At 36.0% G+C, this 26517-nt stretch overlaps 1 protein-coding gene across 3 annotated transcripts in view; it reads left to right on the top strand.

Moving 5' to 3' along the window:
* RC3H1 (ring finger and CCCH-type domains 1) overlaps window positions 1-25824 on the top strand; it is an 89426-nt gene extending 63602 nt beyond the window's left edge. For all 3 annotated transcript variants that reach the window (XM_079939702.1, XM_079939703.1, XM_079939701.1), the window contains exons 8-20: window positions 2724-2842; window positions 4196-4308; window positions 7044-7325; window positions 7635-7849; window positions 10108-10478; window positions 10978-11145; window positions 15816-15968; window positions 18415-18628; window positions 19087-19177; window positions 19302-19434; window positions 21248-21427; window positions 22809-22924; window positions 24461-25824. In XM_079939702.1, coding sequence (XP_079795828.1) covers window positions 2724-2842; window positions 4196-4308; window positions 7044-7325; window positions 7635-7849; window positions 10108-10478; window positions 10978-11145; window positions 15816-15968; window positions 18415-18628; window positions 19087-19177; window positions 19302-19434; window positions 21248-21427; window positions 22809-22924; window positions 24461-24611 — 2306 coding nt within the window. In that variant the 3' untranslated portion in view covers window positions 24612-25824. The remainder of the gene's footprint in view (window positions 1-2723; window positions 2843-4195; window positions 4309-7043; window positions 7326-7634; window positions 7850-10107; window positions 10479-10977; window positions 11146-15815; window positions 15969-18414; window positions 18629-19086; window positions 19178-19301; window positions 19435-21247; window positions 21428-22808; window positions 22925-24460) is intronic.
* Window positions 25825-26517: the final 693 nt, after the last annotated feature.

Genomic DNA, 26517 nt, shown 5'->3' on the forward strand with positions numbered 1-26517 from the left:
GGGGCTTCTCTTGTTGCGCAGCACGGGGTCTAGGCATGCAGGCTTCAGTAGTTGTGGCACACGTGCTCAGTAGTTGTGGCGCACAGGCTTAGTTGCTGCGAGGCATGTGGGATCTTCCCGGACCAGGGCTCGAACGCATGTGCCCTGCATTGGCAGGCAGATTCTTAACCACCAGGGAAGCCCAAAACCCACTTTTGACACCATTTGTCATCTACCTACGATTCCAGTTCTCTCCTTTTTATAGCACTCTCTTGAATGCAGTCCAATCGGGCGTTTATCTCTACCACTCAATCAAAATTGCTTTTGTCAAAGTCACAAGTGATTTCCATGCAGCTAATTCCAAATGTCAATTCTTGGTTCTTTTTGTGTTTGACCTGTTAGCAACATTTAACGTTGTTTACTCTCTACTCCTTGTACCACTCTTTTAACTTCCAGGCCACCACACCCTCCTAGTTTTCTTCTTACTTTATTGAACCCTCCTACTTAGCCTCTTTTGCTGATTTCTTCTCATCTCCATAGCCTCTAAACTTTTTTTTGTTTTTTTCCCATAGCGTCTCACCGTTTTTTCCCCATAGCCTCTAACCCTTGAAGTGCTTCCAGAATTTAATCCTTGTGTCTCTTTTCTATTTATACTCATTCGCCAGGTAATCTCACGTAGTGTCTTCAAAGTTTCATGGCTTTAAATAAAATATGACTCACACATTTACTATATTTTGTCAATTCTGAAGCTCACATTTTTTTTTTCAGATTTTAGCATTTCCGAAACTGGGCTGCATTTGTATAATCAATGACAGGTGATAATTAGCAATCTTTTCCATTTTGGTAGCACATAAAATAATGGTATGTGTTATAGTTCATGGTGTTTTAGAATCTGTATAACATAGTGTATACAGCCTAGACCTTCTTCCTGAATTCTTTTTTATATCCACCTGCCTGCTCAATATCCAGTAGTTCTACTTGAATATCTAATAAGAATTTCAAAAATAGTCTGTCCAAAAGTGAGTTCCATCCCCTGTCCCCCGCCCACCCACCATTCCTGTTAGTGGCAGCTCCATCCTTCCATTTCCTCAGTCCAGACACCTTGGAGATACCATCAACTCGTCTTTCTCTCATAAGGTACATTGGATCTATCAGTATATCGTGTAGGCCTTACCTTTAAAATCCATTAGGAATCCATCTACTTATCATCTTCACTGCTACCCCCCTCATCCCTCTTCATAGATTATGGAATAGCCTTCTGTTTTCTCTCTGGTTCTAACATAGGAGCCAGAGTGATCCTATTACCCCTCTGCTCAAAAACTCTCCAGTGCTTTCCATCACTCAGTAAAAGCCAGTCTTTTCTATGACCTACCAGGCCTCACATGATCTGGTCTTCCTTTACCTGTCTCCAACTTCTTTTACTCTTTTCCCACCTCATTCATTCCAGATTTCACCTCCATGAACATGTCAGGCATACTCCCATATTAGGTCCTTTGCACTTATTCTTTCGTTTTCCTAGAATGTTTTTCTCCTCTATATCCTAATATATCTACAAGACACACTCAAACCCTACTTTCAGGTCTTTAATCAAATGTAACCTTCTCAAGGAGGCCTTTTCAGGCTACCCTGTCTGAAATTTTACACATACCTGTCCCACTCCCTTTCCTTGCTCTATTTATTCAACTCAGTATCTAAATACTTTGTATTTTGGTTGTTTATCTTATTGATTATCTGGCTTTTCTCCTTGAATAGAATAGAGATTTTTGTTTTGATTGCTACTGCTTCCCTCCCAACTAGAATAATACCTGGAACTTAGTAGGTGTTCATTAAAATACTTTGTTGTATGACTGATCTCTTTACTTTCTCTGCATCTTTATCCTTTTTTACTGTTGAAATTCCACCTGTCTTTCAAAGCCTAGTTCAAATGCCATCATCCAGAAGTTTTTTAGAGTGTTCCAACAGGAAATCATTTCTACATATGTGTTCTCACTTCATTTTATATTTCTTTTAGAGAACATTTCATATTTAGCCTTACAGTTAATTTTTCCTTTATAAAGTCACAGTACTTAACTAAACGAAGAGTGTGTATAGCACAGCTGCTTTATATAATAGCTCTTCTACTAAATTTTTTAAGCTTTCTGTTTAGCAATACTTGCTTTACAAATAATTTCAAAATAGACATTACAAATTGGCTGACTGTAGGCAGTCCACAGTCAAGTTTGTTTGATCCACAAAGTGTTGGTCTGCACTATACTCTAAATTTTTTAGGTGCAAACACTCAAAAACTAGAAATTTTTACATAAAAATCTCAAATTTCAGTTTTCCCTAGGAAACAGTGGTGTATCTGCCAGTGTCAGCCTTGCATCTTCACATAACAACAGTCAGCTAAAGTTGAGTAGTAACGATAATCTTAGATGTGAGACATACTCTTTAACACAATCCCTGTCACTCTTTATTGCTATTTCCAACACTAAGGGTCTGATTACGGTTGCCATTTATTATCTGTCATATAAAATTCCTTTATGTTACCTTCACTGTCCCTGAAGTTATTTTAGATTGTAACCCCTGCTTTAAAAGGATATATTTATTCCTTTAAGATGATGTTTAGGTGAATAAGCTATTTCATGAATAGCTGTATGAAGCTTAACTTGATTTCACTGAAGTGCTGACACTCCTTTACTAATTTAATACTGGACAGAACATTGAATAACATAGTCTGAAATTTTTTAAAATTTGTTGTGTAGATGCTCCTCCTCCTACTTGGGAACAGCTAGAAAATGGGCTGGTTGCTGTGCGTACAGTGGTACACGGGTTGGTTGATTATATCCAGAATCACAGCAAAAAAGGAGCAGATCAACAGCAGGTAAAGGAGATGTTTGAAACTTAGAAGTAAGCCACTGTGTCTATCCTTACAGATAAAAAGAAAGCCAACAGGATGACATGAATATTTTTAGACTCTGTAAAAACTAGAAATTAAACTAAAATAAAAAGCTATTTTTAACTCCCTGTTCCATTAGACATCATGAAGAATGTAACAAAAATTATAAGATTTATAGTTTAGAATGGTTAGCAGCCAGTTTATTGGATTAGCCTAGTAATTTTATCTGACAACATTGAAATTAAATAATCCTTGTTGGTCTAATGTGCTGGAGTCAGTTTTCACATTGGATATAGCAGCATTTGATTCTTGCTAAAGGTTATTCCATTTGTATAAAATTATTCTCTTTGGTTACTCTTGCATTTCAGTGTGACAATAGATATCACTTTTTAGTGCAAATGCTGTATCTCTCCAGTACTGTTCACATATTTTGTAAATGCTTTTTCTGCGTTAGCATTCAGATATTTTTCATTCATAATGTCGGTTATGACAGAGGGCCAAATTTTCCTCAAGTATTTTTAGATGAAATATATGGCGGTAAAATATAATAGCCTGTGTTATGGCTAGAGTTTTAAATTTTACTCCCAATTATTTCATTTTGCCCTCAGAATTTATGTTAGGTTCAGTACATCTTTTATTTTGTAGTAGTAAGCTTGAGAAATTAAAACTTTGTTATTAATTTATCTGGCTCAGTAAATATTAACAATGGATTATTCAGTATTCCTTTTTTCTTTAAAAGTAAGAAATATTAAAAGTAGAATAATATGGATATGCTTTTCCTAATCTAAGCACAGATCAGGGCTTTATTTTATGATTAAATTTAGAAAATTAAAAACTTACTTTTAACTCCTTGTTCCATTAGACATCATGAAGAATGCTCATCATCAAAAATGATATTAACTTTTAAGTTCTGCCTCTTGTAGATTTGTAGTGTGTTATAAGGAAACATAAGGAAACATAATTGTAAGTGTAGCTATATTGAACATTGTCCACAACAAATATTAGGAGACAGTTTAAATATTTGAAAGTCCTAATCTCCAGTGGTGTGCTTGTCCACTGTAAAACGTTGGAAAGAAGATCTTAGAGCTCTCATGAGATTGAATCAAGAATTTATGTGATGTTACATGTTTGATAGTTAATATCAGCATATCAGAAAAATCAGGACTACTTTTTTTTTTTAGGTAATTTATTTTGCACACTTTCCAGGACTTTTGTCTGGGCAGTCTAGATAAGTGTATGAGTTAGTCTGAATTATTCATCTAGATTATTAAGATCCTAAAATGGCAATGCAAGATTTACATTTTTTTTTAATGGCTAATGTTTTAATTTTGGTCGTAGCCTCCACAGCATAGCAAATATAAAACATACATGTGTCGAGACATGAAGCAGAGAGGAGGATGCCCTCGTGGGGCCAGCTGTACATTTGCACACTCACAGGAGGAACTGGAAAAGTAAGTGTGAAAGTCATCAGACTCAACCTTCCAGTAATTTGTTAGAGAATAAGATAGAATTATTAGGTAGAATAATTTGCTGCCATTGAGAAATATGAAAAGGTGTAGTTGCATTCCCTTTGATGAATAGGAAATGTTTAGAAAGTAATACAGAATTTTAGAAAAGAAAACCAAAGCAGTTTCTTCACCTTTCATTACATTGTGCCTACAAGTAGGAAGCTACTTGTGGTTAAATGAATCTAAAAGTGAGTCATTTTCGCTATCCCCCCCAATTAAAAGTCTAAGAATTTTCATCAGCTTTAACTGATTGATTTTAACTAATTGAATAATGCATTTCCAATGGAAAAATTTGCCCTTTGCTCTATTCAAGAAATTATTTATTGCCTGGCTCATTTTCACAGATTATTTCAAGGACCAGATAATTTCAGTGATGTTAAATTGCCAGCACATAGTAGAAAGAAAGGAAAAGCTTCTTAACTGTTTTATAAAACCAGTATAACGCTGACAGTAGATTTGACAAAGCACAATTAAAGAAAACTACAAGTTCATCTCACACATTAATATTTTTAAAATCCCAAATATTAAAACTTAGAATTCAGTAATACATTAAAATAGACACCATTACTAAGTACAAAGGTAGCATAATATAATTACTCTGGGTTAGAGAAGAATGGGTATGATAACCACGTGATCATATCCGAAGATGCCAAAAGACATTTGAATAGTATCCAATGTCCGTGATAGATCAAGATCCCTTAGTAGAACAAAAACATCATAGATGTTTTCCCAACATGATAATTATATTTCAAATCAAAAGCCAGCATGATAGCATGATGCTTAATTGGTATTAGTTTATTAGATTCAGTCTTGTTACAGACAAGAGTAAGGGAAAATTTTCTACTAGTAAAAAATGTTATTTAACATTCTGGAAGTTGTAGCTAATGTATGTAACCAAGAGAACAAAATAGCCAAAATCATTAAATGGGAAAACTCAAGAGAAATACTAGAAACAAAAGAAACAAGAATTTAGTAAGGTAGCATATCAAAAAATTAGTTTACAAAAATGAAGTACTCTCATATAAACTAGAAAGGGAAACATAACCAGTTAAAAAGTAAGGTGACATTAAAATCCCCTTTGCATTAACAACAAAAACAAAAAAGATAAACACCAAATAATAAGCTAATAAGAAATATCCAGGATCTCTTGAATTGAATTAGTAAACTACATAGGAACATAAGCGAAGAGTTGAATAAATGAAGAAGCATACTGTGTTCTTGGATAAGACTTGGCATTATAAAGGTTTTATTTCCTCTTAAACAGCAAGTTCAGTGAAATCCCAGTTAGAATCTTAACGTGATGATTTTGGGAACCTAACAAAATCATTCATTTGGGAGAAAAAATATGCCAATAGCCAGGAAAATTTTTGGAAAAAAAGGTCTTCAACAGGGACTAGACTAATAGCTATTAACCTGTTTTATGAGCTAAAGTAAGTATAAAGACTGTGGTATTAGCATAGGAATAGGTAGCCCAATGAAATACAATAGAAAATCTAGAAAGAGTTCCAGATACATATAGGAACTCAGCATATGTGCAAAAGGTGGCATTTCACATCAATAACAAAAAAACATGATGAAACAACTATCCATTTGAAAAATAGGGCTGGATTATTACCTTTACACCAAAACAAGTTATAAATTTATCGGAGATTTAAATATTTAAAAAAGAAACTGTAGAGTACTTAGAAATATTTGTGGTTGTTATATAATTTTACAGTAGGAAGGATTTTTAAAGAATGACACCTAGCATCTATAAAGGAGATCAATAAATTTGATGACGTGAAAATGAAAAACTAAGATAATGGCCCAAACACCACAAACTTAAAAAAAAAAAAGTGGGGAAATGACATAGAAAAGGCTGATATCCATAACATAAAATGAGCTCCTACAAATCTGTAAGAAAGAGAAGAACCAGTAGATATATGGATCATGTAAATAAGCAGTTCACAGAAAAAACACTAATGGCCAGCAAACATGTGAAACTGTGTTCAATATCATGAATTGTTAAAGAAATATAAAGTAAAATAAAACTTGATATTTTTGAACTGTCAAATTGTCAGAGGCTGAGGCTAGCCAGTGTTTAATGAAATATTGAAAAAAGCCTTTTTTTGTTAATTGGTAGTAGTTATAATAGCTTTGGAGCATTATAAGAGTTTCTAACGTGCATACATTAGACTTAATAATTCTGCTTTTGGTTATTCACACAAGTGCAAAGTACATGTACATAATTTTCTGTTATTGCATTGTTTTAATAGCAAAAAATTAGGGACAACCTAAAATGTACTGACATAAATATTTAAGATTATGAAGTAGAGGAAAATATTTACTATGCAGCCGTATATGACCCTATTTCTGTAATTTATAATCTTACAAATGTAAGAATATTAAGCCAGTGTATGGAGTGGAAAAATCTGTATTATATACCAAGCTGTTAACAGTGGTTATACCTGATGGGTAGTCCGCCCGCCGCCCCCTACCCTAAAGTGTGTGTGTGTGTGTATACACAAGTTTTCAAGTTGATAGCTAGAGCCAATGTTTCAAGAGAATTTCTAGAAAATGATGTGCTTGGAATCCTTTCCTTTTGTATCCGCTTCTTAAATACATTTTAGTTCTTGATTTTTAAAAGCTTTTCCTTTTACAGTTTTGGTTTTTGGTGTGTGCCTTTGCTTTTTATATAGGTTTCGTAAAATGAACAAACGTCTGGTTCCCAGAAGACCCCTGAGTGCCTCTTTGGGTCAACTTAATGAGGTGGGCCTGCCTTCAACAGCTATCCTTCCGGATGAAGGTGCAGTGGATCTGCCTAGCAGAAAAACCCCTGCTCTGCCAAATGGAATTGTATCAGCAGGGAATACAGTAACACAGCTGATTCCACGAGGGACAGACCCCAGCTACGATTCTAGTCTGAAACCAGGAAAGATAGATCACCTGAGCAGTAGTGCCCCTGGATCCCCTCCTGACCTGTACGTTGTTTTTCCTAACATTTATTTAAAGTTTCTTTATAGACATAAAGTAGAAGGAAGAAAGAATAATCGGTGCTTTGTTTGGGGGGCTTATTTTGTTGTTTTTTATTTCTATTTCCTGTGCCAGTGATTTTTGAGAAACAATTAACATAGGTGACATAAGATCAAAGTTTGCAAATGTAGAAGAAATGGCTATTGGAAAAAAACAGTTTCCCAAATTGTGGCAGTTTTTTTTACATTTAACAATTTGTGTACATTAGAAGTATTTTCAAGACCTTAAACTTGACTTGCAGAATCTTGTTCCCGTAGGCTAGAATCTGTCCCTAAGAGTATTTCTGCCTTGCCTGTTAATCCACATCCTGTACCTCCAAGAGGGCCAACAGACCTGCCCCCTATGCCTGTCACCAAATCACTTCAGATGGTACCACGAGGTTCTCAGTTATATCCAGCACAACAGGCAGATGTTTATTACCAGGATCCTCGAGGAGCTGCTCCACCATTTGAACCAGCACCTTATCAGCAGGGTAATGATCTTTCATTTATGTCACTCACTTTTCTTAGAAGTTATGAGAATGATTTCAAGAGTGATCATATTTTCAGTAATCTCAAAATAAATAAATGCTTTTTTTAATACTTGGAAAAAACTGAGGTTACATGACCAACTAAATAGTATGAAATAAATGAAGTAGCAAAGCTATGAAGAGTAATTCGCCCTGACTACTAAAAGCAGTTGTATATTAAATATGTTTACATATTTATAGAAGTAAATCATCCAAGTAGACAATGGAAATTTGCTGAGGCTGTATATATTTTCCTGACCAAAATTTTCTTCAAGTATGAAAAAAGAATTTAATATTACAGTGGATATAAATTAAACACAGTACATTTTTTTGCTTTCAGTTGTCACCTAATATTTTTTCTAGGCCTTGTAATATATATGAAAAAATGCAAATACATACTTTTAGAGAGTTTATAGTATAGAATCAGTATTAGTAAAGAATAGAAAACTATATGTGTGAGAGTATATATATCTATATATGTGTTTAAAATGAAGTGTTCAGTTGTGGTAGTTAATATTAGTGTGGTAGGAATTAACTGCAGGACTCAAGGAAGATCATTGAGAACCTGAGGGATCAAAAGACTTTGTGGAAGGATGCCCTAAATAGAGGTATTGGGAATAGAAAGGAAAATTTACAAATGGATTGTAAAGATGAGGGTCTAGAGTCAAGGAGGAGTAAGGAGACTTGTTGTTAATCCAGGTGTGACTACTGAGGTCTGGATTAGTGTGATGGGAAAAAAGAAAGTATTTGAGAAAATAAACAAATGTGGAAAATTAGCCAGTTTTAATGATAATAACCAGGTATGGAGAATGAAGGAGAGGACTTGATTGAGGTTTCACATAATGTAATTCATGTGAAAAAATAAGCAACGATTTTTAAACTAAAGTGTTGACTCTCTTTGTCAGAAACAGTATAGTGCTATTGTTTTTTTTTGTTTTTTGGGGTTTTTGTGGTACGTGGGCCTCTCACTGTTGTGGCCTCTCCCGTTGCGGAGCACAGGCTCCGGACGCGCAGGTCCAGCGGCCAAGGCTCACGGGCCCAGCCGCTCCACGGCATGTGGGATCTTCCCAGACCGGGGCACGATCCCGTGTCCCCTGCATCGGCAGGCAGACTCTCAACCACTGCGCCACCAGGGAAGCCCCTCTATTGTTTTTTAAACTGGGATAGATTCAAGGTGTTCTCCATTTCCTTTTCCCAAGGCTATATTAATTTTGAATCAGCAATGTCTTTCGTTGCTTTCATTTCAAAAAAAGTAGTTTTAAGTTGTCATGGTGTCATTAATACATATAAGAATAGGATAAAAGTTGATCTGTCTTCCTTTTGACCATTCATTGCAGGAAAAACCCAACTGCTTTTGTTGAGTTAACCTTAAATATGCTGAATCAGTAAGGGTTCAATTGCAGATAGCAGAAATCATTCTGGCTATATTAGCAGAAAGAGGTTTAATACAGAGAGTCCTACAAAATCAGTAGAAACATTGGAAAAGCAGACTTAAGCTAGGCCTCCAGGAATGAGTCCCAGAGCTGGTTGCTGAAAGAACCTGTTACAATGAAGCTGTAGAAATAGGAAACTTCTGCCCTAATCGCCAACTTGAGGAGCTCATCAGTTGAGGCAAACGTCTTCAAATTGGGAAGCTACTGCCACGACTGTTGTTTCAAGAACTCTAGGGGACTTCCCTGGCGGACCAGTGGTTAAGACTCTGCACTGCCACTGCAGAGGGCACGGGTTCAATCCCTGGTGGGGAAGGAAATAAGATCCCACATACCACACGGCACAGCCAAAAAACAAAGAACTCTAGAGCTATGCAGTTAGCTACTAGATCTGTACCAGCAGAATGGATCTCTTTCCAGTTAACTCAATTTCACTTTCAAAACTTATGCAAATGAGTGATTTGTAGAACCTAAGCTTCAGGGAAATATAGTTTTTTTGCTTTTCAGTGTTTGCAGTATGTTAAGGCACACCAGAAAGATGGTCAAACAATTGAGAGAGCCAATTTACTGTTGTAGACTATAAGTAGATTGGTGTTTTCAGTAACTTTTAAGGATAATTTTTCCTTGTTATTTTTCGCAAAGCTAGCCTGACTACATAAGCAGAGGGAAAACATCTAAAGAAAGGAGTGGATTTTTAATTCTTTAGTGTTGAAATATTTTAAAAGGAAAAGTCTTAAATAGAAAAATAGATTGGCTCATTGTTGCTTTTGGTTCCTCTTTTGTATTGTACAGGTATGTACTATCCTCCACCACCACAATGTGTGTCCCGCTTTGTCCGACCTCCACCATCTGCTCCTGAACCTGGTCCTCCCTACTTGGATCATTATCCACCGTACCTCCAAGATCGTGTAGTAAACTCTCAATATGGCACACAGCCACAACAGTACCCACCTATGTACCCACCACACTATGATGGCCGTCGAGTATACCCTGCTCAGTCTTATACAAGAGAGGAGATTTTCCGAGAAAGTCCTATACCCATTGAGATTCCACCTGCAGCAGTACCATCCTATGTACCAGAATCCAGAGAAAGATACCAACAGATGGAGGGTTACTATCCAGTGGCTCCCCACCCAACTCAGATCAGACCTTCGTACAACAGAGTATGCTGGGTTTTTGGGGTTTTTTCTTATTATATAGATTTACTTGATTATTGCTTGCAGTGATTTTTTTTTTAACCTTTTGCCATGGTAATAACTCTTTGATCAATCAGTTCTTTTTTAAAAGAAAGCATCTTCTCTTTTTTCACCTTTTCATAATCTGCATAGGTTGTTTTTTTTTTAACTTTTAAAGGGGAAAAAAATTAATACCCCATCCCCGCTAACCCATCTTAGTTTCTGAACATTAGATGGTTTTATTAACATTTCTAGATTTATTTAGAAATTATGGTCTCTGACCAAGAAAAAGAAACTTAAATTTAGCTGTTTGGGAAATCCTGAGACTTTTTGGGGGTTTTGTTTGTTTTGTTTTGCTTTGTTTTATTAAGTCTTGCTATTTCGGATGTTAAGATGAGTATACAAGCTGCTTATTTAAAATATGTGCTAAGTGAATCAATGTGTCCTGAAATTCTTTTTCAATTTTTACTCATCTTTGCATTTTCAGGAGCCTCCTTACAGCCGGCTTCCTCCCCCTCCCCAGCCCCATCCTAGTCTAGATGAGCTACATCGAAGACGGAAGGAAATAATGGCACAACTAGAGGAAAGGAAGGTTATCTCTCCACCTCCTTTTGCACCTTCACCAACATTGCCTCCTGCCTTCCAACAAGAGGAAGTAAGCACATCTTTTTTAGTCTCTTTATCAGTTTTTCCTTAATCAGTGATTTATTGTGTCCTATTTAAGTCATCTTCACCTATTCCCAAGGTCATGAGGATATTTTCCTCTAAAAGGTGTATTATTTCATGTTTAGATCTACAGTCCATCTAGAATTGATTTTTGTATATAGTGTCTTAGGAGTTAAGACCCATTTTTTCCCTAAAGGGTATCTCGTTGATCAAGCATCATTTAATGAAAAGACCATCCTTTCCCCAGTACCCTGCAGTCACCTTTATCATAATCTGGTCACCTTTGTCATAGTCAGGTGACTATATGTTTCTGAACTCTATTCTGTTTCATTGATCTATTTCTCTATCCTTGTACCAACACCACATTGTCTTAATGTAGTAGTATTGTACATCTTAATGTGGTGGTGTATGTTTTCCAGTTTTGGTCTTCAGGATTATCTTTGCTGTTCCTGGTCCTTGGAAATTCCAGACACATTTTAGAATCAGCATGTGGATGTCCACAGAAATATCTGCTGCAGTTTTTGTGTGTGTGTGTGTGTGTGTGTTACCTGGGCCTCTCACTGTTGTGGCCTCTCCCATTGCGGAGCACAGGCTCCGGATGCGCAGGCCCAGTGGCCATGGCTCACGGGCCCAGCCACTACGTGGCACGTGGGATCCTCCCGGACCGGGGCACGAGTCCATGTCCCCTGCACCGGCAGGTGGACTCTCAACCACTGCGCCACCAGGGAAGCCCTCTGTTGCAGTTTTTATTAGGATTACATTGAATCTCTGGATCTGGGCAGCCCAGTATGGTAACCACTAGCCACATGTGGATAATGATGCTTAAAATGTGGCTAGTTCGAATTCATGTGTGCTGTAAGCACAAAACATACATTGGATCTGAAGGTTTAATACCCCCACCAAAATATCAATATATTTATATTAATTACATGTTAAAATACTACTTTGGGTGTATTAGATTAAATAAAATGTATTGTTAAAATTAATTTTACCTGTTTTTATTTTTTAATATGGCTACTAAAATGTTTTAGATTACATATGTGGGTCAATTATATTTTCATTGGACAGTGTTGCTTTAGATCCGTTTGAGGAGAAGTGACATCTTTCCAATATTGAGTCTCCAAGAACATGGTATACCCTCCACTTCCTTGGATCTTCTTTAATTTTTATCAATAATGTCATATCTCATATAGTTTTCAGTGTCTTGCACATCTTTCATTAAACTTATTCCTAGAAAACTAATGTTTTTGAAGCTATTTAAATGGAATCCTTTTTGAAATTTCATTTTCTATTTGTTATTATTAAAGAGAAATTAAGTAGATTTTTGCGTATTTTGACACCTGTGTTCAGCAGCCTTGGTAAATTTCCCTATTAATTCTAGTATTTGTTAGTGGATTCTTTTGGATTTTCTGTGCACACAGTCATGTCCTTTGTGAATAATGACCATTTTACTTTCTCCTTTTTAAGTCTTTTCTTTTTTTTGTCTTGGTTGTGTGAGCTAGATCCTCCAGTAAAAATAAAAGTGATGATAGGTTTTCTTATTTCCAGTCTTTGAGCAAATGGAGCTTCTAATAATTTACCATTGTGATGTTTGCTGTCATCCTTTTTGTAGGTAATCTTTATCAGATGAATGAAATTTCCCTATATTCCTAGTTTTTATAATTGAGACTGTCAAAGGTTTATTTAACTCAGTAGTGAGGAAAACAGCAGGATGATAAAGTTAATTCAAAGAGTAAGAGAGACAGGCTAATATAGGTAGTGAAAGGCAGGAAAAAAACACTGAAATAGAGTTGCTAGAATAAACTGGTTAATGTACTAGAGGGTAATAAACCATAATTTGAGGGTTATCAGTATTTCCACAAGGCAGTACTAATAGTTAACATGAATGAGTGTTGTCTTATTATCTTTTTAATGTCTTCAGGGTCTATAGCGACCCCGAAGACATTTTTCCACTTCTGATAATTTTTTTCCTTCGTCAGTCTTGCTAGGGATTTACCATCAGTTTTATCTTTAAAGACAGCCAGCCTTTTGCTTTGTTGATCTTATTTATTTAATTATTTTGGTTTGTTGATTTTACATAACTGCCTCAGCTCAATGTGTGTGTGTGTGTGTGTGTGTGTGTGTGTGTGTGTGTTTATGTCAGGTAGGTTTTTTCAGTAGAGTTGCAGTTGATATTATGTAAGGAAAATGTCTTACATCCTTTATGTGTAGAATTATGATTCTAAATAATATTTCTAGATGATAAATTATGAATAATAAGCAATGAAAATTGAAATATATCACATTGCATATAATAAACAGTAAACTTTGGGGTCTACAAAAGTAATCTACTAAATAAAGATTGTTCATAGTATCTGGCTTTCCTCTCTAAACACTTTGGATGAATTTTCCACAATAATGTAGGTTAATTAGTAAAGCTATAACATCTTCTATTAATATAATTTTACATGTAAAGTATCAACATTACATGATATTTTTTCAAAAACTTACTGTTAGAGACATCCCAGAGCCTTGTTATGCCATACCATTTTTTGAGAAATATGGAAAGCAGTATGACACTGTGAAAAGTGAGCTAATTTTGGAATGAAATATAATTATCTGTGAGGTTCAGCTTTGTGGCTCAGTGTGTGATCTTTTGTAAGTTATTTAGCCTTCATTAACCCTGAGGCTCAGGTTTCTCTATTTGTAAATCAAGCATAATAAAACCTACCTCACAGTGGTGTGGTGAAGATTAAATGAGACATAAGGCATCTGGCACAAAGCAGGCATTCAGTAAATAATAACTGTGTGTATTTATTACTTTTTTACTTGTAATAAAAATTATAATAATGCCTGGCTGTTACGGAACTTTATCTGTTGACAGAATTATTTTAGTTACTGACATACAAAGCTATATAATTAAACTTCAGTTCTGATTATAAACAACCTACATATAATTACACTAAATTCATACATTATAAAAATACATAATATAGAAAGAAATTTCTCCAAGATCTCATTTTCTATATCACTGTAAGTTTATTATATATTTTAACTTTTAATATATATTTCAACTTTTCTGTGCATGAAACACATCATTATAATTTTTAATCAGATCATTTAGTAATAATATATTCAGATTTTACGTTTTGCATTTTTTTTGTTTTTATTTAACCAGTTATCCTGGATGTCTTTCTGTATCAGTATATAAATTTATCTCATTCTTTTTTCTCTTAATAAATTTATTTATTTATATTTTACTTTTGGCTGCGTTGGGTCTTCGCTGCTGCACAGGGGGTTTCTCTAGTTGCAGCGAGGGGGGCTACTCTTCATTGCACGGCACGGGCTTCTCATCACACGGGCTTCACATCTTATCTTGTTGCGGAGCACGGGCTCTAGGCGCGTGGGCTTCAGTAGTTGTAGCTTGCAGGCTTAGTTGCTCTGCGGCGTGTGGGATCTTCCCGGACCAGGGCTCAAACCCATGTCCCCTGCATTGGCAGTCTGATTCTTAACCACTGCACCACCAGGGAAGTCCTATCTCATTCTTTTTTAATTGCTGTATAATACATTGATTGCAGGGGAAAAAGCACTCTTGTTAGTAGGTCATGTCTTTAAAAAGCTAGCTGTTCTACACAAAATTTGTAAGCAGAGGAAAAATGTAAAAAGGAGCTGGAATTTTTAAAATAGAAGTAGGACAAAAAAAAAGGAAAGAGGTTATAAACAATGGAAACAGGAGTTGTGGTTGAAAATGAGTGGTACTGTGAACAGCATATCCCTCTGCCAGTGCAGAAGACCAAAGTGATGACTCAGAAAATAGAAGGTTGTTTTAGTATAGGCGGAAGCATAGAGCCATTTAAATGTACCAGTACTCCCTGAATTATTAGTATGTCAGTATATACATCTGTGATAAAGTGAGAGCAATTTATTAGTGTTCTAGCACTCCCTATACTGGTATAACCTTGGTCTGATCACCCACATTGTCTCTCATGGACTTGAAGAACATATGAGATAGTGTATACATAAAAGTACTTAGAAAACTGTAAAACATTACACAAATGTGAATGTAAGTAAAAATGCATTAGACCTAGAATGCCTATTTAGTTATTACATAATTTCAGAGCTTATCCTGAGAAAAGAAAATTAGGAATCTTATCCTTTTCACTTCATTGACTCAACCCTAAGGACCAGAATTTATTCAAGATATGAATTATTGCTATTAAAGAGATTTAGGTAAAAATGTTATTATGTCATCACGTACTATATAGAACATTTAAGATTACATTTTAAAGAATTTCTAATGCTCTTGTTTACCTGGAATGTTATTGAAAGAAACATTAAGGAGGGTCTAGCAAAACTAGGGCATAATACATACTTGCTTAAGTTTTAACTGAATCTGATGAGAAAGAGGATGGGCAAATCTCTTCAAAAATCCTACTTTGATTCTTTGAAGGATATTGAGATACTTTTTTGACCCTCTGTTAACAAAGTGTAAAGGCTGAATATCATTTTTCATTTGTTTTATATTTTTCATAGTCTACAAAAATCTTCTAGTGACACAAATCAAATAACTGTTACTATGTTGCTTCAGCATGATGTTCTAAAGAAATTCCTGCTCTCTCTGTGCTGTTACTCATAGACCCATTTCCTATTTTGTTTCTTTTTTCCTTTTTCCATCTGCAGTTTTTGGATGAAGACTTGAAGGTAGCTGGGAAATACAAAGGAAATGATTATAGCCAGTACTCACCCTGGTCATGTGACACCATCGGCTCCTACATTGGAACCAAAGATGCAAAACCCAAAGATGTTGTGGCAGCAGGGAGTGTGGAAATGATGGTATGTGTAATAACTAAGCCATAATTAATACAAATCAAGATAAACCAAATAAATTATCCCCAGTTATAGTGTAGACACAAGTAACTGAGCTTTGCTTAAGTTTCAGACCATATTCTGTACTATGTGATTGAATTATATTTAAACTATATGTTTTTTTATTCCTTCCAAGTATATATAAAAATCTTTTCAAACTTGTCTAGACAAAGAAGAGCGTTTCTTATTTTTCTGTGAAGCTAGCAATTAACCCAACAGCTGTTTAGAATTGAAAGTAAATTATTTTGCATAACTAAGATCTTGAATTTCTTGTCCAAATAAATTATAACTCTTTTACAACTCTTAAGTTTAAACAGTAAAGTTGAATCTAGTGAACAATACTAGTGTGTGAGTCAGAATTACAGTTACTTAGCTTCAGATGAGCTGTGGTATCCTGAAATGTATTACACTTATGCCATTTTATTTTTTAACAAAAAATAATGTAACACCATTGTATCTAATACTCAAGCTTAAAATATATCACTATTTTATCTTAATTGCTTCTTTATCCTTTAAAGAAATAAAACTTTACATAAGTAATTAAATCCTCCTCGCTTTACCTCCCTAATCTCATTTTCTCCCTCCCTCCTTCCCTGGAGATAACCTCTATCCTGAATTGAGAGTTTATCATTTCATGAATAATTTTATACTACTTCTAAACAATTTTGTTTTGAATGTTTATAGACCTTATACATATTATAAACCTCAACTTGCATTTTCATTCAGCATTGTTTTTGAGATGTATCCAAATTTATACCTATAGTTCAAATTCATTCATTTTCACTGCTTTTATCAGGTACCATTGTATGATAACTAATATCATACAATAAATAAATAAATATATATATATAATTGTTTATTGATTTTCATGTTGATGAACATTTAGGCTGTTTTTAATTTTTTTATTATTATGTACAGTGCTACAGTAAACATTCTTGCATATGTTTCCTTGTGCACATTGCATGAAAGTTATGCTTAGGAGTAGTATTGGTGGGTTAAAGGTATGCCTTGACTATTCTTTTTTTTTTTTTTTTGACTATTATTCATTTGCCCTTGTTAATTCTAACAGAGGTTCCCTAGGTTGTTATATAGATTTTCAAAGACAGATTTGCCCAGCTGGTTGAGAGAAGACCAATTCTTGGTAATAGAAAAGGAAGACTTAGATGAGTGAGGTGATATCTATAGCATAAATATGATTAGATGCCAGACAATTAAAAAAAGAAGAAAGAGAAAAAAAGAATATAGAGGAGAAAAAAGAGAAAATGAACCTTTTGTTTTTCTGTGGTAGGATTAAGAAAACATTGTTTTTAGGCCATAAAAAACAGTCTTTCTGAGAGAATAGGAATGAGATGAGGAGGTAGAGGTAGATAGGAACCTTTGCTTTATACCTGACTTTCAGAAAGAGTTATTATAATAAAGTAACATAAACATTAGCAAAATAAAACTCATTTACTTAAATTAACAAAGAATAAAAGTGTTTTCCAGCCTAACCTAGATGTAATCGAACATTTCCCAAATGGATAAAAGTCTACCCCAGTGTTTCTCAAACATGAATGTGCATGTAAATTACCTGGGGAATCTGTTAAAATTCAAGTTCTAATTCAGTAAGGCTGGGATGAGACCTGAAATTCTGCATTTCTAATGAGTTCTCTAGTGATGCTGATGCTGCTGGTCTGTGGACTATTCTTTGAGTAGCAAGGGTCTAGCAATTAGATTTCCCTTTATCTTTCTGACTGGAATGCCTTTTAAAAGCCTATGTTGGGGGCTTCCCTGGTGGCGCAGTGGTTGGGAGTCCGCCTGCCGATGCAGGGGACGCGGGTTCGTGCCCTGGTCCGGGAAGATCCCACATGCCACGGAGCAGCTGGGCCCGTGAGCCATGGCCACTGAGCCTGCGTGTCCGGAGCCTGTGCTCCGCAGCGGGAGAGGCCACAACAGTGAGAGGCCCACGTACCGCGCAAAAAAAAAAAAAAAAAAAAAAGCCTATGTTGGCACTTATATTTTTAAACAGTCTTTTTCTAACTATTGATTGTTGAAAATTAATTTATTGGTCATGATGGGCCTTTTTTTAAAGAAATGAATTAGAATAACTAAATACAAGAATACATTACATATAGTAAGGATAAATGTTTGTCATGAAAAAATATATATATACATATATACATTCAAATATATATATTTGAATGTATATATGTACTGGGTCATGATGTAAAAAATATTATAGGAAGTGGTCAGAGGTTTGAAAAGCAATGTTTTATATGACAACTAAAGGCAACTAATGATTTTAATCTTATCAGTAAGAACATTATACTCTATTTTAACCTTATTACAGAGCTAGAGGAAATTATGTTAGAGATCTAAGTGTGGGGTGGATTTCTCATTTTACTTTTTACCTTCTCATTTTACTTTTTACCAGAATGTGGAGAGTAAAGGAATGAGAGACCAGCGATTGGACCTTCAGAGAAGAGCAGCAGAAACCAGTGATGATGACCTCATCCCATTTGGAGACCGACCAACAGTATCTCGATTTGGTGCCATTTCTCGAACTTCCAAAACAATATATCAGGGTGCGGGCCCAATGCAGGCTATGGCACCTCAGGGAGCTCCCACAAAATCTATTAACATTTCAGGTAAGAATCTCAGAGGTAAGCTGATTTGGAGTGTTCATAGTCACAACTCCCAGCACCACCTACTCCCCATTTGCCGTCAGTGCTTTTCATAACCTTGCAGGGCAGTAGTCTTCAAACTTTTCTGTGGAATTATCCCTGTAGAAAGGTAATTATAACCCAGGGAATTGTAGGGGTACAAACTAAAATTAAATATCTGTATGTGAAGGTAACCTATGTGTTATTTTTAATAGTTTCATTGCTTTTGTTAAAATAATACATCTCATTTTTTTAAAAAATCAAACAAAAGAAAAAATTACAAAGATTGACTTTTTATTGGGGGAAAAACAAACATCAGTACCCCTCCATCTTTCAAGATAACTGTGTACATAATATGCCTACGCCTTTTAGATTATGGCTACCTAAAAAAAAGAATCAAATCTATGAATTGCATCATTCCACTGTAAATTACTCTCTTACAGATTACGGTCCGTATGGAGCCCACAGTGGCTGGGGAGGTTCTCCATATTCACCTCATCAAAACATACCTTCTCAGGGACACTTCAGTGAGAGGTATAAGTCATTCTTTTTACTTTTACAAGCCTTTAAAATTACTCAACTTACTTTGTCTTTCTGGTCATAACATTTTTTTAAAATAAAATTTTAAATTTATTCCATACTTTCTTTCCCACAAAAGGGAGAGAATATCTATGTCAGAAGTGGCCAGTCATGGAAAACCCCTTCCATCTGCTGAGAGGGAACAGCTACGACTAGAATTGCAGCAATTAAACCAACAAATTAGCCAACAGACCCAGCTACGTGGACTAGAGGTACCAGCCTAGAGATATTTTTTCATTCCAGTTTTTGAAGAGTTCTCAAAAAGATTTTAAAAGGAGGAACTTTTGAGGTAAAATGAACATAAAACTTTAAGGTTTGTTTCCTAAGAGTTAGTACAGTTGTCCATTTTTCAAAGAATTTAAGTACTTCGAAGTTCTGAGACAATAGGAAATTTAGAATTTCTATTACGTGAGAATAGAAAACATATTTTATATGTTTTATATATTATACATTATATATTACATATATATATATATAAGCTCCTTTTATATTTTTGTATTGTATAATATTTTAGATAATCTAAAATTTGTAGATTATCTAAAATATTATATAAAATAAAAAATATAAAAGGAGCTTATATTCCTTGATGGCACATTTAAGTTGAAGGTATATAGTATATAGTTTTTTAATCAACAGATGCTTTTAGCTTAAGATTTGTTTTTAATTTCTTATATTTTCTTTAATTTTTAAAAATTTCTCTCACTTCTTTTACTCGTCAGCATCTTTAGTAGCTTAGAACTTTGACCTAAAAAATATAGTCTCTGTATAATAATACCACCTTTCATTACTATAGTTCTTTCAGTTTATAAATTACTATCACATATCTTATTTGACCCATACATGTCCCTAACAATTAGATTAGGCAGGTGGTATTGTCCCCCACCCTTTTTGGTTGAAGGATATTAGTTTCACAGAGGTTGAAACATGAACCCAGTTCTTCATACTCCAAATTCAGTGTTCTTTCCACCATGCTACCTGATACTTACGAGAAACAAAATGTCAGAAGGCAAAGAATTCTTAAAGTCCTTTAAGTGCCACATCAGGAAGACTAGGTTTTGTTTATATTATCCTTTGTATTGGAACATAGACTTCGAATATGGAAAGCTAAAGACATTCTAATGATAAATGCATTGCTCCCTTCTAGAGAAAAAGATGCTCTTAGAACGTTTCTTTCTAGATGTATATCTTTCTACAAAGATCTATAATAATAAGTAAGCTATTGCTTTGGAAATAAATTTCTAACTGATTCAGTCTTAGACTTTCTTATTAGCAAGACCAGTAGGAGGGATTTGTGTGTGTGTGTGTGTGTGTGTGTGTGTGTGTTTGTTTTTGAACATGTGTCTGGCTTGTGCTCTTATGTAAGCAAGAAGGTTTAGAAATAAAAACCTGTATAGTATGCATGTTTGTCTCCTTTTTCCCATTGCTTTATTAACATTGGTCCAAAACTTCTTGCTGATTCCTATCGTAAGAAAAAAGAATGCTGTGTTTATTATGTTCACCTTTAGTTTATTAACTTGTTGAAGATTTGGACCTTTAACTCCATAAAGCATTATTCCTTACCTTGCTATTTCATGGCTTTTTGTCTTTGTTGAAATTTCTAGACTGATTTTCTGTTCCAAAAGAATTTCAGCACTATTTAACTCACTGTGGTTAAAAGTCCCTGCCATTACTGAGGTATCATGAAAGAAATGATAGAATTTACATCAGAGAAAATTCAATTAAAAAACCAAAGGAAAAAAATAGAAAAGGAAAGAAGCACATTTATAGTTGACTTCTCTTTCCACTAAGAAGATAAAAAGAGCAACTTATACCAAAGATTAAATTACTATTCACTAAGTTTAAATGCCCCATATTTTCCCTTTTGTATTCAAATGGTACTCAGAGAAAGAAGCAGTGCCTTACGTTTGCATCATTTTTATTGCCAATCCATGAGTAGTAAGTTGCTTGGGCGGGTCTGGCTTCGGGCCTGGTCACTCTGTGCGCGGCGTGGCGTGTGTTGAGCTGTGCGCTTGGCTTTTGCACTAGGCTGTCGGTAGCAGGCTGGCGCTGCAGAGGGAGGCGAGCGCCTTGGCAGGCCAATCACAGCCCCCACCGCCGCCGCCGCCCCCACCGAAGTGGCCTGGAGCGCCCTCAAGTGAGCAGCTGAGCTTGGAACTGCACCAGGTGGAAAGAGAAATCGGGAAGAGAACCCGGGAACTGAGCATGGTAAGTGCTATGGTGGGAAAAGAGAGGAAAGCTGAAAGGAAAGCCTCTGTGTAGTTGTGTCACTGAACTCGTGGTTCTGGAGTTCTAGAATCATCTAGAGCTGTAGAATCATCACCCCAAGGCACTGCACTGAGTGATTAATACTGACAGTGAGTGTCCTGAAGATGGTCTGCCTCCCTGTTTTATCATTCTTCTCCTCATTCTCTTTTGGTTTGAGTGTGTTCTTTGTCTTAGTTTTCTGCATTACAAAAAACTTTCCGGGAAAACAAGGGGGTTATCTGGAAGTTACTAAATTTCTGTTAAGTGTATTGATTAAGGAAGCAGAGGGGATGGTGTTTTTTGCAGTGCCCTCATGTTAAACAAAGATGTATTACCAAATAACATTTCTAGGTTTCACAGCCCTTCTGTTATTGATGACCTATTTTTTTGTCATGAGTGAGATGCCATCTATGTATTATTTCTTGTGGAATTATATCCATAGATATGCTTAGGGTTTGTTTCATAGTGCATGAACACTCATTTCAGTAAATTTTTAGTCTTAGGAGATTGAACCATTCCCTCAGATTGCATGGTAATTGGTTTTTGGTTTTTTTTTTTGCATAGTTTTCACATTCTTTGTAAGCAAATAGATGGGATATTTCATTTTTCTGTTTTCAATAAGTGTATCATAGATACTTATTATAGTTTGACTTGCTTTTTCTGAGTCATCAGTTTTTCTGTGAGATTTTTCCATGTTAACTTGAGGCATTTGTCCCCTTGCTATCCAGCTTGGATAGTGAGCAAGTGGGCCGTACTCCATTATGTTTTTGTGTATCTCTCTCTCTCTCTCTCTCTCTCTCTTTTTGGCTGCATTGGGTTTTCGTTGCTGTGTGCGCAGGCTTTCTCTAGTTGCTTCACGCAGGGGCTACTCTTCGTTGCTGCGCAGGCTTCTCATTGTGGTAGCTTCTCTTGTTGTGGAGCATGGGCTCTAGGTGCACAGGCTTCAATAGTTGCAGCACATGGGCTCAGTAGTGCGGCATGCGGGCCCTAGAGCACACAGGCTTCAGTAGTTGCGGTGCATGGGCTCAGTAGTTGCAGTGCATGGGCTCTTCGGGCATGCAGGCTCAGTAGTTGTGGCGCACTGGCTTAGTGGCTCTGCGGCATGTGAGATCTTCCTGGACCAGGGATCGAACCCGTGTCCCCTGCATTGGCAGGCAGATTCTTAACCACTGTGCCACCAGGGAAGTCCCTATGTATCTCTTTTAATCTGCCTGTTTCTTTGGTCATTTTACAGAACTAAATATGATTTCTGATCATCATTTTGTATTATCTATATCTGTTCTCTCTTCCATTAGCACCATTAAATAAAAGATAATTGAATTTATTTCCTTTTCTTTCAAAGGAGAACCAGTGTTCTCTGGATATGAAAAGCAAATTGAATACAAGTAAGCAAGCAGAAAATGGACAACCAGAACCACAAAATAAGGTTCCAGCTGAGGACCTTACATTGACATTCAGGTAAAGAAAGGGACATTTTCATAGTCTTATACAGTCATGACAGAAGTACCCTCATACATATAATTTGATTTTTTTTTTTTTTTTTTTTTTTTTGCGGTACGCGGGCCTCTCACCGCTGCGGCCCCTCCCGTCACGGAGCACAGGCTCCGGACGCGCAGTCTCAGCGGCCATGGCCCACGGGCCCAGCCGCTCCGCGGCATGTGGGATCCTCCCGGACCGGGGCACGAACCCGCGTCCCCTGCATCGGCAGGCGGACCCCCAACCACTGCGCCACCAGGGAAGCCCTGTAATTTGATTTTTAAAATATTATTTTGTATACATTGAGAAAAGAATATTTTTGCATGAGTTTAGGAGTTAAAACTTATTTTAGGTCAGACCCAAGGTTGAATTATCTGTTAATACCTAAGAAATAAAATTTTCTGCTTCCATCTCCTTTTTCCCCTTGTTTTTTAATTTATTTAAAACTAGTGTTAACATTTTGATGTATACCCTTCTGGTCTTTTTTTTTTTCTTCTGGTTTTTTTTTTTGTTTTTTTGTTTTTGCAGTACACGGGCCTCTCACTTCTGTGGCCTCTCCCGTTGCGGAGCACAGGCTCCGGACGCGCAGGCTCAGTGACCATGGCTCACGGGCCCAGCCGCTCTGCGGCATGTGGGATCTTCCCGGACCGGGGCACAAACCAGTGTCCCCTGCATCGGCATGCGGACTCTTAACCACTGCGCCACCAGGGAAGCCCTCTTCTGGTTTTTTGAAGTGTGTAGGCATTTAGCCACTCCCACCCACCTATCCGCCCCGCCCCCGCCCATCCTCCTGGTTTTTAATTTGGTCTGTCCCATGTCATCCATTATTCTTGTACAGGTAGGGAAGGATACACATCAGCTATTGTGAACAACCCTGCAATAAACAATATTATAGTTAATTCTTTGTTTGCATATCTTGCATCTTAGAGTATTTTGCAACTTAGGGTATTTTGAGGCTTTTGATGCATAGTCCCAAGTTGCCCTCCTGATGATATACAACAATATCTAATGCCCTGTTGCTTTCAGGCTTAGGTTTTTGGCTGTTTAAATCCATGCGTTATCCTGGGTTCAAAGCAATTTCTTGTACTAGTAAACCTGCTAAAAGCAGGGGTCAGTACTTTTTCTTAAAGGCCAGATAGTGAATATTTAAAATTATGAGTTTTACTATTTCTGTGAAAACTCTCAGTTCTGCCATTGTAATGTGAAAGCAGCCATAGACAATATGCAAGCAAATGGGCAGGCCGTGTTCCAATAAAAATTTGTTTACAAAAACAGGCAGCTAAAAAAAACAAAGTTAAAAAAAAAAAAGGCAGCTAGCTAGCCTTAGTTTGCCAACCCCTATGCTAAAATAAAGCGTGGATATAGAGCTGTAAATTAAAGTTTGAATGCCATTCATGTATGCCATTCCATACTGCTAAAAAGAAAGGCCCTGTTGACTTTATTCTACTAAATAATCATTTTTATCTCTCTCCTTTTTTAAAATCCAAACTCTTTTTTTTTTTAAAAAAACGTTAACAGTGATGTGCCGAATGGATCAGCCTTGACACAAGAGAACATCGGCCTCCTATCAAACAAGACCAACTCTCTGAACCTGTCAGAGGACCCTGAGGGAGGAGGGGACAGTAATGACTCCCAGAGATCAGGAGTTACATCCAGTTCTGCTCCCTAAAACATGAGGAGTCCTACTTTTATCTTCTGTTCCTAACCAATTTGTGGGGCGTAGGGGTAGGAGAACAGATAGCTTCTAAACATTTTCTCTGAGAGTGGTCAGAGAAATCCAGGAAAAGCACCGGAGGCAATGTGCACAAACACCACTACTAAAAACAAACCCTGCACATAGTTCACAATAATGCATTTTTTAATTTAAAAGAAAAAGAAAAAGAAAATTAGCAGTATCTGCAAGCAATTCAGATTAAATTTGTTTTTGTTCTGTGAATGAACTTTATTTTAATAACTTTGGACGCCTTGGATCCAGGGCTTTAAAAAAAAGAAGAAGATATTATATATACACTCTGTTTGATTAATTGTATGATCTTAATGAAGTAGGTTTTTCTTGTATTTTGGTATTATTACATACCCAGTGTGTATAATTCCTTACCCCCAATCCTTTCCAACTCTCACAACCCCATAAATTACAACAGACAAAAAGCACTGGCCTTTCTGAGAATTCTGTGGTGCTTGAGAAATAGACAGTAATAGACTAGTTATTAGAAAATGTGCAGCACACCAACTTTCTAAGAGCTGTTATTTAGAAACCATAATCTGCTTTCTCTTTCTGGGTCACTAGCTTCATGTGTAGGTAGGTTTTTCATATGGCATTAAAACTTTTTGTAGTTATTGTTCAGGAGGGCTTTATTTCTTGTTTTTGTGTTTATTTCAGCTTTTCAGAGAGATAATTACCAATTAATTTTTGAAGTCCTCATTTCCGATATTATGGATGGACCCCTTTCCTTCTCTTAATGTAATCAGAAACCTGAGTCAATTTTAGATTGCTTTAGTAGATTTAAATGGAGATTACTTTCAGGATAAAGTGTAGTTTATTAGCACTGAAAATACATACTTGGTTTATTACCTGTATTGAGGTGATGGTTGGAAATTTAGAGCTGTGCTTTTCCAAATTGAACCTCTGCTGAAATCATAGAATGTTCAAAAACCAGGACAATCAACCATGTTGTAAAACTGCAACACTTGATTTGAACTTAAAATGAACAGAGCCACATTAGTTCAATGGATGTGTTATGTTTTACTCTCAAAAACCAAAAGTATAAAATTCCCGTATACTGGAGCCCTTGGCTTTCAGAGATTGGCAAATACGAACTGCCTGAATCTTAAGGATAGTTCATGAATTAATCAGTTGCAGCTTTTCAGAATCATTAGCACAAGTAGATAGTAAGTACCTAGAAGTCAATTTTTGTAGTCTTGGCTTTACAATATTGAAAAGATTCTTCATGAAAATGTTGAAAAGAATAAGGAAGGATTTTTATTACTTAGTTCTGCTGCACATATTCTGATGCCACATGTCTGTACTGAACTAAGACCATATAAAACATGTTTAGTGGGGGGTTATTTGATATAGTCACCCACCCTATCCCTGATTTCCTAAAAATTTCCCTTTCTGGATTATACTACTAAAACAGAAAGCACTGGTTATGTAATAAGTTACTGCATTGCTTTGGTTGGGTAAAAGCAAGAGTTTGTATTTTTCTTGTTTCTTATTTTCTTAACCCTTAACTCCTGCTGAGGTCATAACAACCTCAGTCTAAGCTCTGTGTCCATCATATTGTTAAATGAAACAAATGGGGGGGGTGAGGGTGGGGGGAGGGTAATACAGTCCTGCCATTGCCTACCAGTAGGAGAGTCCAAACAGAACACTCTTTTGAGTAGCAATTATTTAATTTGCCCAGTCAAGGCACCGTGTTTATATACTATTTCACATTGAATTTGATTATGCCCTACAGACCTGGCTGGTCAAGGATTTGATATACACATATTGGCTTGGGATTCGAGCTTTCTTTTTTATTTAAATAAAAATTTATATATATATTATATATATACATATATACATAGCTATATCT

This window comes from Stenella coeruleoalba, assembly GCF_951394435.1.
Source record: "Stenella coeruleoalba genome assembly, chromosome: 1".
Classification (NCBI taxonomy): domain Eukaryota; kingdom Metazoa; phylum Chordata; class Mammalia; order Artiodactyla; family Delphinidae; genus Stenella; species Stenella coeruleoalba.